The following is a 19,431-nucleotide window of genomic DNA, read 5'->3' on the forward strand; positions in this document are numbered from 1 at the left end:
TCAGGGTCTAACGGCCTATAAGGCAGCGTACGGTCCGTCTTCCCCGCCTGTGGACCTCACCTCCCACTCCTACCACTTTTTTTTTTTTGCAACCCCCGGTTCCAGTCACAGCAGTGTCCTTGGTGTTCCTTCAGATGACAGGCTCGCAGCTACCTCAGGGCCTTTGCTCTTGCTCTTCACTCTGCCCAAATGCTTGTTCCTCTCAGAGATCCATGTCTTGGTCCCTTATATCATGCACGTTGTGGTTCAGGTACATTACCCGTGAATCTATCCTTGATCACCCAGGATAAATGGCCACTGCCCACATCCCCTAGTCCTTGTACCCTTTTATTTTCTATCACATATAGTACCATTTGGTCAACTGTATATATTACTTGTTTATTGTGTTACTGTTTGCTTCCCTAGAAGGCAGCACCTGTGCCTGCTGAATTCCCACAACCTAGCAGAATGCCTGCAACATAGAGGGCACTACGGTCTGATGAGTGCATCATGAATATTGCACGTCTGCGGACATTGTATCAGGTAAGTCAGGTCAGTTATATTATTTTCAACTTTCTATTTGGGAAACATAAGGGGATGGAGCCTTTCAAGATGGCCCTTAGCTGCCTTAGAGCCCTACCTTTTCCCTGGCCATCGTTAATAAATATCCTTAAATTAAAAAAAAAAAAAAACAAAAAAAAAAAACACTTCAAAATAGGGCAAGATGACCTGACAGGGTCAGCAGGTCTTCAAAATACCCAGGAGGTTAGGCTCACAGTAAAAAGACATGTGTTATGAGTCCATTTATGCCATCTTTGTCGCTGTCATAAATGCACCTTTTACAGAAATCACGACTTTGTCCGTTAGTCTTGTGCCACATTCAAATGGGACACAGACATTGAGCCGGAAGGGGAGCCAAGGCAGGAGCTGACCTCGGCCCCCGCAGAGCCTCACTGGAGGATTCCTGCCCCCGGTCTCCTCCCCGACGAGACGCCAGGTCACCTCCGTGGCACGGCAGACGGGAGCTCTGGGGCCATCTCACTGGATCCACTGGCTGATACTACATTGGTTTTTCTGCCTATCACCTGATTTGATGATTTTGCTTCCTCATTCTTCTTTCCCTGGTACCATTTGTCTTTCTTGAATAGTTAAGCCAAAGGTTGCTTTTCAAGAATTCCTTCCTCTTTCCTTCATGATTCCACACTCTACGGCATTCTCACTCCAGGCTTTATCAATGGACCAACCCGTTTGTCCGAATATTGTCCCTTCTGGGAGGCAATTTTGGATTTTTGTTTCTTCGAGGTAAAACTGACCTCGTTGACTCATTGCCTCATTTTCCTGTGCCAGGCTCCCTTCTGGGCGCTGGGCGGTAGAGCAGAGAACACCCTTCTCTCGTGAGACCTAATTCTGGTGAGGGACCTAGACGATGGGGGAGATGCATGAAGCCCGCGTGACGGCGGAGAGTGACGCAGACGAAGGACAGAAACAACGCAGAGAAAGGAGACAGAAAATTTCCGGTAGACGTCGCGGTTTTGGATACGGGGAGAGAAGGCAGGTGCGAAGGTGACATTCTGCAAATAGGCCGGAAGGACGCGAGGGCCTGGAGCACACGGTTACCTGGGCAGGCGCTACAGAGGCCGACTGCAAAGCGAAGCAAAGGGCCGGACGTGGAAACGCACCTGGAATGTGAGACGGACGGACAAGAAGGTCGCGATGCCGGATGAAGGGGAGCAAAGAGCGGGCCACGGGGGCCAACACTCGCAGGGCTTTACGTGGGTCCCTGGAGGGGTTTCGGCGCACACTTTTAGGGAGCGGAGAAGCCACCGGGGGAATGACATGGTCCATGTTACGTTTTAATAAGCGCTTCGCTGGGAACAGACTGTGACGATGGGGGTGGCGGGAAGGCGGCGGGAGGGACCTTCAAGAGACGCTATAAAAACGTCTGGGACATCCGAGGAGGGCCGGGCCCACAGGTCACCGGGGGCTGGACATATTTATAAAGTCAGGACCTGCTGACACTCCCTGGGAGTGAAAGAGGAAGAAATGAGCCCAAAATGACTCCAAAGATTAAAAAAAAAAAAAAAAAAAAAGACCAGATACCTAATGCGACATCTCACCTACGCGGCACGCTCTGTGGGACGCCCACGGCACGGTTTCTTTCGTGAATGCTTCTTTCTCCAGCTGTGTGACTTCAGCGCTCACTTCCGTCACTGTGTCCGAGCACATATCGAATAAAAGTTCCCGCCGGGGACGCCTGGGGGGCTCGGGCCCTTGGGCGTCGACTCGTGGTTTCCATTCAGGCCGTGACCTCAGCGCCGTGGGATCAGGCCCTGTGATGGGCTCCGCGCCCAGCGGGAGTCTGCTGCGATCCTCTCCCTCTCCCTCTGCCTTCCCCCATTCACTTGCCCCTCTTGCTCTCGCTCTCATAAACAAAGAGACATGTACATAAAGACATATAAATAAAATATTTTAAAAATGCAGTATTTTATATCAGGGATATTGTCACGAGCTGGATTCTGTTCCTCGAAATTCATTACGTGGAAGCCCCAACACCCGATGGGACGGGATCTGGAGACAGCTTTTGTGGAGGTGATTCAAGTCCAATGTGATAAGGGTGGGGGGCTCTAACCCAATGTGATAAGGGTGGGGGGCTCTAACCCAATGTGATAAGGGTGGGGGGCACTAACCCAATGTCATAAGGGTGGGGGGCTCTAACCCAATGTGATAAGGGTGGGGGGCTCTAACCCAATGTGATAAGGGTGGGGGGCTCTAACCCAATGTGATAAGGGTGGGGGGCTCTAACCCAATGTGATAAGGGTGGGGGGCTCTAACCCAATGTGATAAGGGTGGGGGGCTCTAACCCAATGTGATAAGGGTGGGGCTCTAACCCTATCGGGCTGCTGTCCTTGTGGGAAGAGGAGGAGACAGCAGAGCTCAGTGGCTGTGCCAAGGGAAGGCCACGGGAGGACATGGCGTGGAGGCAGCACTACGTGGGGCTCTGGAGGGGCACAGCCCTGGGCTTCGAGTTCTTCGTTTAGAAAGAGTCTGATTCGGGATCCCTGGGTGGCGCAGCGGTTTGGCGCCTGCCTTTGGCCCAGGGCGCGATCCTGGAGACCCGGGATCGAATCCCACATCAGGCTCCCGGTGCATGGAGCCTGCTTCTCCCTCTGCCTGTGTCTCTGCCTCTCTCTCTCTCTCTCTGTGACTATCATAAATAAATTAAAAAAAAAAAAATAGAAAGAGTCTGATTCAATCCGCACAACCTCGTAATAGCGACACCGTAGGGGGGCGGCGGGGGGAGCTCTGAGGAACACAGAGAGGAAGAGATCTGCAGCCGGCAAGGGAGGCCTCTGCTGCAACGGGAGGTGTTCCTGCCAGTGGTGTCCTACTCCTGGCCTCAGTCCCCCACCGGGCCCTCAGTCTGGCCTCCTTGATCCTGATGGAAGCTTCCATGCGGTGGTGACCACTATGCATTATATACAGAACCACAAAGGAAACACGACTGAAGGAAGGGACCCCGTCGGTGGGGCCCAGAGGCACACACCCCGGGAGCCAGCACACGGATCTCAAGACGACCCGCTGCCCCCACGACAGCCCGCGCATTTCCAGGCAAACGGATTCAGACTCCGGGCCTCCCTGGAACATGTTCATGATCCCCAGCAGCCTGTGAGGGGGAGAAGATCCAGGATCGGCCCAGCAGATAAGGCCCTTGCCTATTCCGGGGCAAAAACAATATTCTTTTTTTTTTTTTATGTTAAGATTCCCCCAAGGATTTATTCTTTTTTTTTCCTTGTAAATTTATTTTTTATTGGTGTTCAATTTGCCAACATATAGAATAACACCCAGCGCCCATCCCATCAAGTCATCAAGTGCCCCCCTCAGTGCCCGTCACCCAGTCACCCCCAATCTTCTGAAGGGCGGCCCTAGCTTTCTTTTGCAAAATCTTTCTTGTGTTAGAGAACCCCCGTCTCCCATGAAGATGCCTCCTAGCACCGCAGATCAAGCGTGCTCCACTGAGCCGGGAAGGAAGTCGCCAAAGGCCGTATCATCAGAAGACGCTCATTTATGAGAAGTAGGGATATATATGGCGGAAACAGAGAATCTTCCCAGATATAAATAGGCAATTGCATTCCTAAGACAGGAATTTCGATTCATACTTAGGTCGCTTCTCTTTGTCAGAGAAAAGAAGGCAAAAATCGCGGACACACATTGCTACGCACGGGGCCTCCATCCTCAGCCTCGGGCGGGGGCGGGGGGGGGGCCGCTGCACCTGCGGCAGGTGCGGCCCCTCCTCCAAGGCCCCACGCTGTCCCCGCTCCTCTCCCTGCAACGTCACCGGGCAAGAACATTACCAAATCTCTTCACCTTCACATATAAACGGGATCTAAACTCACAGTCCGTGTGTCTCTAAAGAGGGTTTGGAGAGTGGAGAAGTGGCGACTTTGGGCAATAGCCCTCCCAGAACCTTCCGTGCGTCTCACGTGGGGTTAATCAGGGCGGGACGCAGCAGTGAAGGACGCTCGTGCTCCACGTGGGAGCCAAGGGGCCAAGAGGAAGGTGCTCCCGAGGGCCGCGTGGCTTTGCACACCTCCGTGCACGGAGGCCCGGCTCCGGGGGTTCCCACGGCCCTCCAGTGCACAGCTGGTTTCCCATTTTGCTTTTGAACAGTGAGATTTCATGCCGCACAGGGGTGTTGGCGGTTCAGGCCTCGGGCAAAACCGATCATTTCTGACGTCATCTGTGCACCGAGCTGAGGGACCTACCTTTTGTCCCTGCACATCTGTCGTGACGTGGTCGGCTTCCCCATCCTCAATCTCCCCCATCTTCACGACACTGACTTCTATGGTGCCAACAACTTTGCCACCATCTGAAGTCCTGCAGCCAAAAAACAAATGAAATGGAAAGGTAAGAATCCTGTCTCCTTAGCGGAAGCCCACACGCGCGCGTTTCTGGAGACCACAGGCTGAGCTATTCACCCTCCTTGCTGCTCCACTGAAGTGAAATAGGAGCACTCTGGCGACATACGCACACCTAACGTCATAATGTGATAACATAAAAATCGTGAGCACAGAAAAAGAAGGTGATTTACTTGTTAAGCAGCATATTATGATTTCTTTTTTTTTTTAATTTTTTATTTATTTATGATAGTCACACAGAGAGAGAGAGAGGCAGAGACACAGGCAGAGGGAGAAGCAGGCTCCATGCACCGGGAGCCCGATGTGGGATTCGATCCCGGGTCTCCAGGATCGCGCCCTGGGCCAAAGGCAGGCGCCAAACCGCTGCGCCACCCAGGGATCCCCATATTATGATTTCTTATCAAAATATGAACTAAAATGCTTTCTGGTGACTTTCAAATCAGTGGAAATCATCACACTGATTCAATTATTTGCAATTAGTATAGAGACTTTTAACGTTCTTCACAAAGAAGATGTGTATACAGAGGACACTTTAATCCGTGATTTTGTGAAAAACGGCATTAGCTTCAATTCTGGGGTAGTTAAAAAAAATTTCATTATTCCATTTTCCCACTGGAAAAAGACATAATGACTTTTCATAAATCATGTAGTGACTTACTCTGTACAACTCTTCAGTACCCAGTAAAGAGCTCAATAGGAGCTCTCCTAGCTTTTTCCAGACGTTTTCAGGTTCTCCTCCCCCCTCGCGGATCACCTCCAACCATTTCGGATCCCTTTTTCTTCTCCCAGGAGCTGCTTACAGATCCCTGCTTGCACCATCGAGCCAGCCTCATTCCCAGGGATGCAAAGCTCAGGCCTGACTTTCTAAGCGCTCTCGCTGCCCAAACCCAGAGAACGGCCTGAGGATCTGAAACGGGCAGACCCACGGCCTGTCCCGGGGCCCGGGGAGAACCAGCCTGTGGCTCAGGTTAAGGCGGGTGCCGCGCTTTGGGGCCACCTGCCCCTGAGTGATGGGCAAACACTTTAAGGGACTTAACGCTGTGAGCTTCCTTTGTAAATGGAGATGAGCGTCCCATTGTCGGGGTGGCGGGCTTGGCCCCAAGCCCTACAGGAGGTGCAGGGCTACGGTGGTGACAGTCCCAGCAGGGTCACTGATGCGCCTCTCTGTCCTGGGGGTGGCGCAGGCCACTGGACGGCCGTCCCTCCTCAATGGGCACTGTGACCGCATCCGGGACAGCGGTGGGGACGGCACCCTTAGAGACACATGCTCCCAGCAGCCGGGCGCCCAGTCCCGGGATCGAGCCCCCCACGGGCCCTGCTCCCCCGGGAGCCGCTTCTCCCTTTGCCTCTGCCGGCCTTTCCCTCTCTCCTCTGTCAACTGAATACATGAAATCTAAAAAAAAAAGAGAAGAAAAGAAAAAAGAAAAAAGAAAAAGCCCACAATTATCTGCCTATTTTTTTAAAATAACTTTAATGCCCTCGGGGTTTCCTACTTCACTTTATCTCCTATAGGCCTCCACTTAGTCCCACAGCAGAAACAAAGCAAGCAGAGCTTGCTTCATCTAGTGATGCTAGAATGATTCTAGAATCTTTTTTTCTTTTTCCCCCAAACCATTTCGGATAGGAAGTTCTGACTACTTTAAAGCGTCTCTCTTCATCTGAGACTTGTGGGAGATAAAATGGGGAATCCAGGTTATAAATTAAAGAGCTAAAAAAATAAAAAAATAAAATAAAATAAAGAGCTGAATCCAAAACACCCAAAAGCGTGGTTCATCCTCCCACTCAATGAACTGGAACGTAAAATGCAGAAGCTTTTTTTTTCCTAATTTATCCTGCAACGACTTAACACACACAAAGTATCGATATGCAACACGTCTCTTCAATCAGGAGAGTCACGATCGAAGCATCATGTTTCCAAAGGCTGTTCCAAAGGCGATTGCCCACAGATTTAGAAAAAACTCATTCTTCAATTCTTAATTATGCTTTCAATTTATCGCCCGTTAGGTTCGGGACGCTAGTAATAAATGCTTAGGCATTATTCAACACCAAAATTATACCAGATTTTATCTAGTGGAAATCATCACCTCTGCATGGAAGATATAGGGAAGAGACGTCTGGGCCGGGGAATCAAGAAATCGAAGCACTGGGGATCCCTGGGTGGCTCCGCGGTTTGGCGCCTGCCTTCGGCCCAGGGCGTGATCCTGAAGACCCGGGATTGAATCCCACATTGGGCTCCCTGCATGGGGCCTGCTTCTCCCTCTGCCTGTGTCTCTGCCTCTCTCTCTCTCTCTCTCTCTCTCTCTCATAAATAAATAAATAAATAATAAATCTTAAAAAAAAAAAAAGAAAGAAATCCAAGCACTACTTCCAGGTCAGCCACTAACTAGCTATGTGACCAGGGACATATCACTCTAGACCTCTGCATTTCACTTTCCTTTGCTGGAAAACAAAGAGTTGCTCCCAAATGGCTATTCCCTCATATCAGCACTCACGTCCAGCGCTCTAGTCGCTCTTGTGAGTCTATCACATGATTCCATCATAGACACCACAGGCCATCAGGCCCTGATAGAGCCTTGGAAAACATCTTGGGGGCACCCTGGCCTCCCCTCGCCCCCTACCTTCCTACCTTCCCCTCAAGCAAACCAAACAGGCCTCATGCATGCCAACCCAGAGAAGCAACTGAACACTTAGGGTCCAATAAAAGGGCTTTTTTTTTCTTATAATAGCCAATGCACCCTCATATATTTTAACTGCCATAGTGGCACAGCATCTTGGCATTCGTACAAGGAAACAAATTTGAGCGAACCCAGAAACAAAAGCGATCTTTACACACTTCCCTAGCAATTTATACAGCAATAAGAATAGGCTGCGGTAATAAATAACTATCTCAGTCTACGTGAACAACCACCACACACACACACACACACACACACACAAAACTATGCCATTTCAGCCACTTGGCAGGTCATTACCACTGTTTAATGCAGAAAGCTGCAAGAAAGCTGCAAGAGAAGTAAAAGATGAATAGTTCAAGGCCGATACAGTGTTTTGATCACGACATGGAGGTTCCTAGTTAAACCCAGCAAATGCAGTCGTGCCCTTCTCCATGGTTCTGCTTCTCACCGCTCCACCTTCTGAGGTCTCCGTTACCTGTGATCAACAGATGATGCCCCTTCTGACACATCATTGGGAAGTCAACCGTAGCCTAATGCAACGTCACATCTCCTCTGCCATTCTCCTCCCTTCATCTCATCATAGGGGCCTTTTATCATCTCACATCACCCCAAGAAGACGGGTGAGTACAGTAAGCTATTCTGAGCGAGAGAAAGACCACCTTCACGTAGCTTCTACGTGATATATTGTTATAATTGTTCTATTTTCTTATGGTTATTGATCCTTTTTTATAAATTAAACCTTTCCATAGGCAGGTATGAATAGGAAAACCACATAGTGTATATAGGATTTGATACTATTTTCCACTGAGGGCCTTGGAATGTATTCCTTGAGAATAAGAGGGGAGAACTACTGTACACTTAAATATTTAACCTTGCCAGCAAGTTGGAAGACGAAGAAGTTTGTCTTTGTTGGAAGACAGAGACGACAACGGTTTTCAGCAACACAGATCCATGCTTCCTTCTCACTCAGATCTGCTGCATGCAGAGTAGATCAGTGACGCCGGTTCTTCAAAATCTGCCTGTGAAATAACTGCCCTAATGCTTTCTAGTGAAATATCCAATCTCATCTGCTGCAACATACAAACACGTTTAGAGGACTGAATGGAAGGAGCTGTAAGACAGTCTTTTAACAAAGGACAATTTATGGGCACCCGGGTGGCTCAGCGGTTGAGCACCTGCCTTCGGATCAGGGTGTGAGACCCCAGGGGTCCCGGGATCGAGTCCCACATTAGGCTCCCTGCAGGGAGCCTGCTTCTCCCTCTGCCTGTGCCTCTGCCCCTCTCTGTGTGTCTCTCATGAATAAATGAAAATTTTAAAAAAGAGCAATTTAATGACCCTCTTCTTCACCATCTACTATATCATCCTTACTGGGAAGAGAAAACGAAAAAGGAAAAAAAAAAAAAAGCTCTGGAAATGTTAAACAGCAACATGTAAATAACTCCTCTGCTCTGAAAATGCCACAGAGATGCAAACCAACAAATGACTCTGTAAACATCCAGGGAGAAACCATCATTAGCACTGTCAGTTTTTGTGAATATAAAGTAGTCCTGGTGTCGTGGACGGGAATCTTCAGCTGTGAGACATGCCTTGCATTTAAACTGTCTAGACATGTACCTGGGAAACACAAATCTCACCCAGACAGGAAAATAAACAGAGGCCATAAGTAAACAAATGGAGCTAGTGAGTGAGTGAGTGCACCCTGACGATCTTTCTGGTGAATACATTTACCCGGCGAAGCTAGATTTACTTAGGGCTCAAAGAAGTGAGAGTCCCATTAAGTATGTATGACTAAGCACACCTCTATTCTGGCTGAAATTCATAAATGTCAGAAGCCATATAATACTTTCAAACTCATACTCAAATAAAACTTTCAGTAGTTCTTCGCATTAGAGCTTACACACTCCGAGTTTTAGTCCCTGATTTTCTCCTCTATGCTCATTAGGAGCTCTTCTTCGGAAAGTCCATCCGTTATTAGGATTCTACTGTCCCTTCCATGAGGAGCTATCATTCTAGATTCCCTAATCTACCCTCATTTCCGGACCTAGAACTCCGAATCACTTTTGTCCTGATGTTTTACATTCTGTAAGCTTGAAACTTAACTCTTCCTCAAACTCCAACTCACTCACATCCAGAGCATATCATCCTCTAAAGACCCCAACCAAGGAATATTCCATCTCTACCTCCGCCTTGGCCCAGCCTTCCAGTGAGTCACTAAACCCTGCTGCCTGGTCCTCCACAATGTCCCTTCACAATGGCAACATCCCAAGGAGTGCTGTCATCTATCTTTCATTATGATTGAGGAACCCGCTTCCACCTTCCAGGACCCTTTTCTTCCATTTCATCCATGTCAGGTTTTCTTCTTTTTTTTTTTTTATTTTTTTTTTCAGGTTTTCTTCTTAAAGTGCACCTGCTACTGATTATTTTCTTTTCTCTGTTAAAATTCCCTAGACATTGTCCAATGTCTACCCAGAGAGGTTGAAGGACAGCCTGTCTTTCAAAGCCTTCTGTCAGAATTTGCCAAGGGTTTCAGGCAGCTCAGTATTTTTCATTTGAACTGATCCATGCCATCTCACGTACCGTTACACAGTGGAGTATGGTTCAGTGAAACATGCAGTGAACTTTGAGTAACAAGGTCCTTGGTTGGTTACTCTACAGCTAACAGCAACGTGACTGTGAGCAGGCAATGCAGCACCTAGAAAGACGTCCCGGCTATAAAATAGGAATATACTAAATCACCTTACTTATCTCACAAGATTGATGTGACTAAAAACAAAAGATCTGCAGTGTAAGTATAAGAATGCTTTAACGTACGGCGATGACCACTATAGTTATACAGTCTGGGCCGTGAAGCTTCGGGAGCACATCACAAATATGTTGACTATCAGTTTTCGGACTAATTGGTTAGTAGAGTCTTCTTTACTGCTAAAAATAGTACTATTCAAATGTAAGTATCCCAATACAAATAAGTTAAAGCACATCTTTCCGTCCTCGTGTTTATATTACCTATCTATCTATCTATCTATCTATCTATCTATCTATCTATCATCTATCTTAATGTTAGTTGTATTTGGAAATGTAGATTCAATGTTAACATGAAGTATAAACTATCTCTTTAAATTTAAGGCATACCTAGTAAGCAAGGTGATAAAACAAGATTGGCATCTTGTAAATACATAGGCAACCAAAATTACATTAAAATTAACAGGATGCCATGATCTGCCCATCGGTATATAGAGTGTTGCAGGTAAGAAAGAGGAAGCACACTCTACCCTTCTGTATCCTAAACCTGGACAGATGTACAGAGCAGCTATTTGATGAATCAAAGGAAATAGCACCAGGCATATTGGGGTAGATCAGAATTTTAAATGCCACTGAACCAGCAGTGAGTTCACCATTTTCCCTTTCTAGTAGCTCCCGATCCGGCCTCAATGGAGCCCCAAGCCTAGACGCGGCCAGTGGTATAAACAGGGAGGACTCCAGGAGAAGGCCCCAAAATTCAGGCACAAAGAACAGAGAAAGGATTTCCCGACATTCAGAAGAATTGGGAAATAACTTTTCTTCTTTCCACTTTCTCATGTCCCAGCCCCCAAATTATCCAGTGGTAGCAGCAGTAAAAGTGGCAACAAGGAGGAACTGCAGGAGCCTAAAACTATGAAGGAGGGCAAGTCTCCTCTCTATTGGAATTAAGACCCAAAGGGTGTAGGGTGAATCCCTTTACTTTATTTCTCTCTGTTCTTCTGCTTCTTGGCCCCAGAAGAGGGTGCAGTTGCAAAGCAGAAAGAAGAAAATAAAACCCCAGCTTTCTGGCTGGAACATCTAAAAACAAAGCCACAGGAAACAGGGACGTGCCAGGGAGAGTGTGAAGAGGAAGGAGCTCAAGAAAGGGACTTCTTAATGTTGTTCATAAATATCTGGCCTCACCTCAAGCTGTGCGTGCACAGATCAAAATAGCGTATCAGAGTCTTTAAGAAAGAATTTATGTGCTAGACCACCTCCCAGGCCCCAGGCTGTCACCTGGGTGACAGAGATGAAGGACAGGTCCTAATGAAAAAATGAAAGCTTTGAAAATATGAGTGATATTGAAACTACTGTACAAGGCTTCACAGACATAATTTCGCAACTCACAAATATCTAGCAATGAACAACTGGAAACTGAAACTTTCAAAAATCGTTATCATTTATGGTAGATCCAAACAAAGGGCAAAAATGTGTAAGATCTATATGCTGAAAACTATAAGTGCTGATGGAAAAAAAACAAAGGTTTAAATAAATGGTGAGACATGTGGTGTTCATGTATCGGAAGACTCAACTTTATAGAGATGTCAGCTCTCCCCAAACTGATCATAGATTGAACGCAATACTAATCAAAATACCAGCAAGATTTTTTTTAGATATTGATAAACTAACTCAAAAAGTTATAAGGGCAAAGAAACAGAATAGCCAGGGTAATTTTAAGAAAGAACAAAAATGGAGGATTTACTGATTTTAGGACTTACTGTAAATCTACAGTAATCAAAACCGTGTGGTGTCGTTGAAAGGGTAGATATATTGATAAATGAAACAGAATACAGAAGCAACATGACCAAATTTTTTTTTGACAAAGTTACAGTCAATTCAATGGAAAAAGAGTAAGTAGTCCTTTCAACGAATGATATTGAAACAATTAGACATCCATTTTGGGGGAAAATGATCCTTTGTTTAGACTTCACAACTGAAACAAAAGTTAATAAAAAATAAGATCTTAAAAAAAAGACAAGTTATTAAGTAGAAGAAAATATTGGCAAATTATATATCTCACAAAGAATGTGCTTCCAATACAGAGTCCTCAAAATTCAACAACAAAAAACCAACCTATTTAATAAATGGGCAATGTTGAACCAACATGTCTCAAAAGGGGACATACAGATAGCAAATAAACCATGGAAAATTTTGTGACTTCACTGGTAACGAGGGAAGTGAAAATTAAAAGCCTGATGGGATGGCACTATGTATCTCAACATGGCTGATGAGGGTGCAGAACCACCGAGATTCTCATACGTTGCTGGTGAGAAAAATAGCATATTGGGTTTTTATACAGCTTAATACACACTTACCATAGAAGCTAGAAATTCCATTCATAACTATTTACCCTAAAGAATTGAAAATTCAGGATCACAGAAAAACCTACATATGAATATTTTGCCAGGTCCATTCATTCATAATCACCCCAAATTAGAAAACACCAAAATGTCCTTTAATTTTTTTTAAAGGTTTTATTTATTTATTTGACAGAGCCCAAGAGTAGAGAGATCACAGAGGGAGAAGGGGAAGCAGACTCCCCACTGAGCAGGGAGCCCAATCCTGAGGTCATGACCCGAGCCAAAGGCAGACGCCTAACCAACTGAGCCACCCAGGCCACCAGTGTTTACACCACTGGCCACCTCTAGGCTTGGGGCTCTTTTGAGTCCAGATCGGGAGCTACCAGAAGGGGAAAATGGTGTGAATGGTTAAACCAACTGTGATACAGCCATACTATGGAATAGTACTCAGGAATTTAAAAAAACAGACTTTTGATATACACAACTTGCATGAATTTCAAAGGCATCAGACTGAGTGAATGAGGCCAGTCTCAAAAGGATATGTTCTCTATGATGCCATTTATACATCCTTCTGAAAAAGAAAAGGCTATGGTGATAGAGAACATAGTGGCCGCAGGGCTTGGCATGGGTGGAGGCATGAATGAAAGGGGCAGCAGGAGGGGGCTTCTCTGTGGTGAGAGAACAGTTCTGTTTCCTGATTACGATGGTGGTTACAAGGATCTACACGTGTTGCAAGAACTTTACAACAACAAAAAGTCCATTTTAATGTACGTTAATTTACAAAATAGAATAAATGAGAAAGGACATAGCCATTTTCTCCGATAATGAATTAATAGCAAATAAAAACATCCATTTAGTCTGGGAATACAGAATCCAAATTATTAAAAGGTCATCCTTTTCCACATGAATTAAATCTTTTAATTTCTGACAACACTGATTTGAAATGGCTGAGTCGAAGTGTCAATTTATCCCATGCTCTACACTTCCAAGATATCTGCTAACATAGAGTGTCCTAGGAGAGAGAAAAGATTCACATGAACCATGGGGAATATCTCAACAGACTGGAGAGGAAGGTGCTCCTGCAGGAAACTCAGTGGCTTCCCAAGGCAATGACTCCAATTCATGGGATAAACCTCTTGCCTAAAATTACTCATCTTTAAAATAAATAAATAAATAAATAAATAAATAAATAAATAAATAAATAAATAAAATTACTCATATTTAGACCTACAAAAGAGAAACTATGGCTAAGGCTTTTTGTTAGGTCAATTGATTTTATTATATTTATTCATATGAATTTTTATTTTGAGTAAGAGAGAGAAAGAAGACTGAGAGGAGAAGAGCACCAATTAAGCAGAGATTATTGGAAGAGAAAGGAAAGTAGGGAGAAAGAAACCATAGGAGGTTATGCTTAAATTGTTGGGGAAATGACTTAATGCAGACATTTCTTTAAAGCCATGCATACACATACACACACACACACACTTTTAAGATTATTTTTTAAAAAGAGTGAGTTATTTATTTATTCATTCATTCATTCATTCATGTATTTATTTGGAGAGAAAGAGAGAGCACAAGCAGGGGGAGGGTCCAAGGAGAGGGAGAAGCAGACTCCCCACTGAGCAGGGAGCCTCATGTGAGGCTCCATCCCGAGATCTAGACATCATGACCTGAGCAGAAGGCAGCTGCTTAACCGACTGAGCCACCCAGGGGCCCCAAGACCATTTTTTCTTACTAAAATTAGATACGCTTCTGGAGCAGAAACTCTATAAGAATGGTTTGCAAATATCATTAGGCCAATCAAAATATTCTAAGACATTTTAAAAACATTCCAAAGATAACAGGCACAGAGAATTAAAGCAAATGATTATTAAATAATTAGTATTACATACTAGTGATGGGTCATTATCCAATCCTCAGATTTTGAATTATATATATTTTTATCAGAATTGTGCTTTTGGGTTTATGTCAGTTTCTTAATGGTAGGAAATAGTGGCAAGAGATTTTTTTTTTTAAAGCTAGCATTAAAAAAGTTATACAGTATATGGTCAAAGTTTTACAGTGTATAAACATAATTTTAGAGTATAATGTATTTCAAACCTATGTAGTAAGAAATTCACTCAGCTTTAAATTGCACAATGGGGCATGCACTCTGAAACCAAGCAATTCTTAGTGTCTATATTTTTAAGCTTAATTGCATTTGAATTTGCTTTACATTCTTCTGTTATTAAGCTATAAAATTCTGTGGTTTTAAAAATATTTTTTCTTTTTTTCTCCTTTAATATGACAATATTTTAAACCTAAAACTCTTTAAAAAGAAGGCCAAAAAAAATAGGCCCAAAACCAGAATATATTAATTCATTCACAAACATTTATTAAGGGCCTACTATGTTGTAAGCATTATTCCATGCATAAGGACAGCTGCAACAGAGAACAAAACCAAAATCCCTAACTCATGGAATTTAGACTCTCAAGGTAAACAAATAAATGAGACATCAGAATATGATAAATGCCACAAAGAAAAAATTAAGCAGGATACAAAGGTGGATGAGCACTGAGTTGGGACTACTGCTTTGTATTCGGTGGTCGGGAAGGGCCTATCTAATACAATGTCATTGGAACAGACACCTGAGGCAAGGAAGGAAGGAAGCCATAGGTCTTTCTTGGGGGGAAATCTTTTCAAGCAGAAGAAACAGATGGCCCAAAGGCCTGGGAACCTGGTGGTCCCCATTTTCAAGGAAGAACAAAGACACCAATGTGGCTAAAGCTGGGTAGGGTAGAAAAAGAGCAGAAGATGACTAAGGAAGAGAGGAATGCATTCCTTTTATATCGCAGCATAACAAATGACCACAAACTTACAGTTTCTATAAATATGAAGTCTGGGCCATGTCCTCAACTCAGGGTCTCTTGAGAATGAAATCAAGACGTAGGCTGTGCTGCATTCTCATGCCTCGTGGAAACTAAGTAAGAATCCACCTCCTACCTCATTCAAGTTGTTGGAAGAATTTATTTCCTTGTGGCTGAATGACTGAGGTCCCCATTTTCTTGCTAGTTATCAGCTGAGATCACTGACACTCACCCCCTTAAGGTCACCCTTGGGGTCTTACCAGGTAGGGGCCCGCTCCATAGGTGGTTCGCAAGAGGGCAGTTTGCTTTTTCAAGGCCAGTTGAGAATCTCTGTCTCGAGTCTGCTGAGATGGTTTCTTAGACAAGGTTATCCCAGCCGCTAGGTATAATGACTGGAGAGATCATCCCATCAGCTTTGGCATATGGGGTAACTATCCTCTCATATTCAAAGGTCCTGCCCACACTCAGGGGAAAAGTATTATGTACAGCAAGTACACCAGGGAGGTAGGACCCTTAGGGGACATCTTTGCATTCCGCCTGCCACAAGCAACGGTGAATGACATCATCTAGAGCTCCACAGGCCACTCTAAGAACTTTGCCTCTGTGAGTGAGGTGGCGGATTGAAAGAAGATTCTGAACTGACATTAAGTTTTAAAGTGAGAATCTGGGCTGCCGTGCAGAGAACAGACTACAGGGAAGCAAAGAGAGAAGCATGGAAGTGAGTTAGAAGAAATTAGGATGAAGTTGAGACACATCAGATTCTATTTCTATTCTGAAGGTAGAATGAACTAGATTGTGTGACTGGATGGATATAAAGAATAAGAGAAAGAGGAATCAGAGACTAGAGACTAGGGCATGAACAATGGGAAGGGTGGAATTGCAGTGTCTTGAGATGGGAAGACTGAGGATAAATAGGATTGTAGGGGAAGGAGTAAGCAGCAAACAGGAATGAGGAGTTCAGTTTTGAACATTTTAAGTGTGAGACATTTATTTAAAGGTCAAGTAAAGGGGCACCTGGGTGGCTCAGTGGTTCAGCACCTGCCTTAGGCTCAGGGCGTGATCTTGGGGTCCTGGGATCGAGTCCCACATTGGGCTCCCTGCATGGAGCCTGCTTCTCCCTCTGCCTGGGTCTCTTCCTCTCTCTCTGTGTCTTCAAGAATAAACAAATATAATCTTAAAAAAGTAATAAAGGTCAAGTAAAGACATCAGGTGGATGGATATGGGAGTCCTGGAGTTCAAGGGATCAGTCAAGCAATAGAGATAAAAATATGGGGATCTGATGGACCATCAGAATATTGATGATATCAAAAGCTTTGAAACTGGGTGGGAGTGATTGGGGAGTGAATGAATGAAAAGTGAAAGGTTTATATCTAGCTTCAGATACCGGATATCTCAAAGTTTAGAATTCGGGGTGATGAGAAGCAACACGCAAAAGAAATAAGAGTAGTAGCCAGCACCCTAATGGTAGGAAGAAAAAAAGTTTAATATCTCAACTAAAGAAACTAAACTAAATCTTTAAATCTTCTCAACTAAATCTCAACTGAAGAATGTGTTTGAAGGAGACAGTGATCCCGTGCAGGTGTGCCGAGGAGAGGACCACTGAGAGCTCTCCCTTGGATTTAGCAACACGGAGGTGATCGTGACAAGAGCTGTTTAGGTAAAGTGGTAGCAATGAAATCCTCGTGAGCATGGATTCAGGAGAATGAGAGCAGGCGAAGTGGGGACAGCTCTTGAAATGGTTCGTCTATACAGAAGAGTGGGGAAATGAGCATGAATTAGAAGATGTGGGAGCCTGGGTGGCATTTTTCATGCTAACGGACATGATCCAGTAGAGAGGGAATAATGTAGGACACAAGAGTAAAAGGGGATAATGTCCTTAGATAGATGAGGAGAGATGGAATCTAAAACACTAGCGGAGGGATTGACTTTAGACATGAAGCAGAATTTATCCGTAATAGCGGGAAGGCATGCGGGGTGCATGTCGGTGGGCTGGTAAATACAGCGTGGGAAATTGTCAGATTCCTTTTCTCAGTGAAACAGAAACCAGATAAATCAGCTGAGAATGAGGAAGAGGGGAGATATTGTGGAGGTGCTGGGAACAAGGAGGTGTAAAGTAACGGTGCACGACAGTGGGAGAGCAAATGGACCAGGGAAACCGAGAACTGGCCAACAGTAGCGGGGAGTTAGGATCCGAACGAAATCTGTGAGCACAGTAGTCGGGTTATGGCCGGCTCAACTGCAGGGAGGCATGTATGCAGCAGGTGAAGAAAAGGTTGGATTCGTCCATTTGTTGTTGTTGTAGCTTTTGTTTTTATCTATCATCTATCATCTATCATCTATTATCTATCATCTGTTATCTATCTACCTATCATCTACCTACCATCTAACATCTATTATCTATTTATCATCTATTATCTATCATCTATCATTATCTATTATCTATCATCTATCTATTTAATCATATATCATCTATTATCTATCTACCTATCATCTATCTACCATATATCATCTATTATCTATTTATCATCTATCATCTATTATCTATCAATCATCTATTATGTATCTATTATCTATCATCTATCTATCTATCTATCTATCTATCTATCCATCTATCTTTCCTTATTTTGCCCAGGGAGTATAGTAACTGAAGAGAGACCCAGGAGTTGAGGCCATATGTAAGGGAATTGTTTGGTGATTCCTAAGTGATGGACCATGCAACCTCATGGATAAGGAAAGAAGAGTGTATAGGGGAGAGGGGGCCATGAAGGGTACCGACATGACTTTAGGATCAATGAACAACTACAAGGAGTATGTTGGCACGATATGAGATGGAAAACAGAAAATAGAGTACTTTAAGATTCCGGAGGCGTGGGATGGATGACAAGATGTACGAGATGACCAAGGGAGCGGGTTGCTAAAGTAGGGCAGAGAAAAGCCTCAGAGGCCCAGGAACTGAAAAGATAATTCATGCAGCTATTAAATCACAAGATGTGCGAGAGGAGTTGTGCTGAAGACAAGCAGTGGATTACAAGTTGAAATCCTCATGAAATGAGGGCAGTCCCACCTTTAGGGGACCCTAGTAAGGCAGGGAATCCAGGGATGCGTCTGAGGCCATGAGCCTCAAACCAAGGGAGTTTTCACAAGGTTTATTCATCCCACAGCAGGTGTGAAGGGCAGCCATCTGCGGGGCTGCGAGGGAGAGCGCCAGCTTCCAGTTAAGTGAAAAGACCTGGCTGAGGACGGGGATGGGGCTGAGGAGGGACCTCGGGTATCAGGAAGATTTGGGGAGCAGATGGCCTTAGGGCCAGAGTAGGGAGTGGACAGACAGGTAAAATAATCAGCGGCATGTGGCCAAGGATGATCTGCGAACGGCGGCTTCTGCACGGTCAGGGTGAGTCATGGTTACTGCCACTATAAGGACACTCACTTTAGCGAGGGCAGCGCTCATTTTAAAATGTTACAAAGACCTGAAATTTCCCATTTTCTGACTTTATTTTGTTATGGTATGTCGTCTTAACCCGGCCTTCCTAAATGATCCGGTAATTATTTTAGAGGTCAAAATGCGACTGAGTCACAGGTAAAGCAGTCTAGATAGAACAGTGAACATTCCTACAGATTTTTTTTTTTTTTTTTTTTGTTAAAAGAGAGAAAAGTAATTCAATCAAAGTTCAAGACACCGCTACGAGGAGACGGCACTCTGCTTTCATTAATGCTAAAGAGATTTTGAAGATGCATTTGAATGGATCAAATGTACTGCAACAGTTTTTCAACATAAAGCACATGAGAAAGCCATTTACTGTTTCTCCAAATACCACTCTTTTAAAATACCATTCTAAAATTTCTGATGATAAAACAGCTTACCTACTGGTGATTAAGAGGTCTTTATCCTCTCTCTAAAAAAGAATCCATAGAAGGAAAAGAATGGGTTTTGGCAGG

At 44.6% G+C, this 19,431-nt stretch overlaps 1 protein-coding gene across 7 annotated transcripts in view; it reads right to left on the reverse strand.

Annotated features, from left to right (window-relative positions):
• INPP4B (inositol polyphosphate-4-phosphatase type II B) overlaps positions 1 to 19,431 on the reverse strand; it is a 707,856-nt gene that overhangs the window by 199,624 nt on the left and 488,801 nt on the right. For all 7 annotated transcript variants that reach the window (XM_041758016.1, XM_041758014.1, XM_041758011.1 and 4 more), the window contains one exon: positions 4,743 to 4,854. In XM_041758016.1, coding sequence (XP_041613950.1) covers positions 4,743 to 4,854 — 112 coding nt within the window. The remainder of the gene's footprint in view (positions 1 to 4,742; positions 4,855 to 19,431) is intronic.

This window comes from Vulpes lagopus, chromosome 6 (genome assembly GCF_018345385.1).
Source record: "Vulpes lagopus strain Blue_001 chromosome 6, ASM1834538v1, whole genome shotgun sequence".
Lineage (NCBI taxonomy): Eukaryota > Metazoa > Chordata > Mammalia > Carnivora > Canidae > Vulpes > Vulpes lagopus.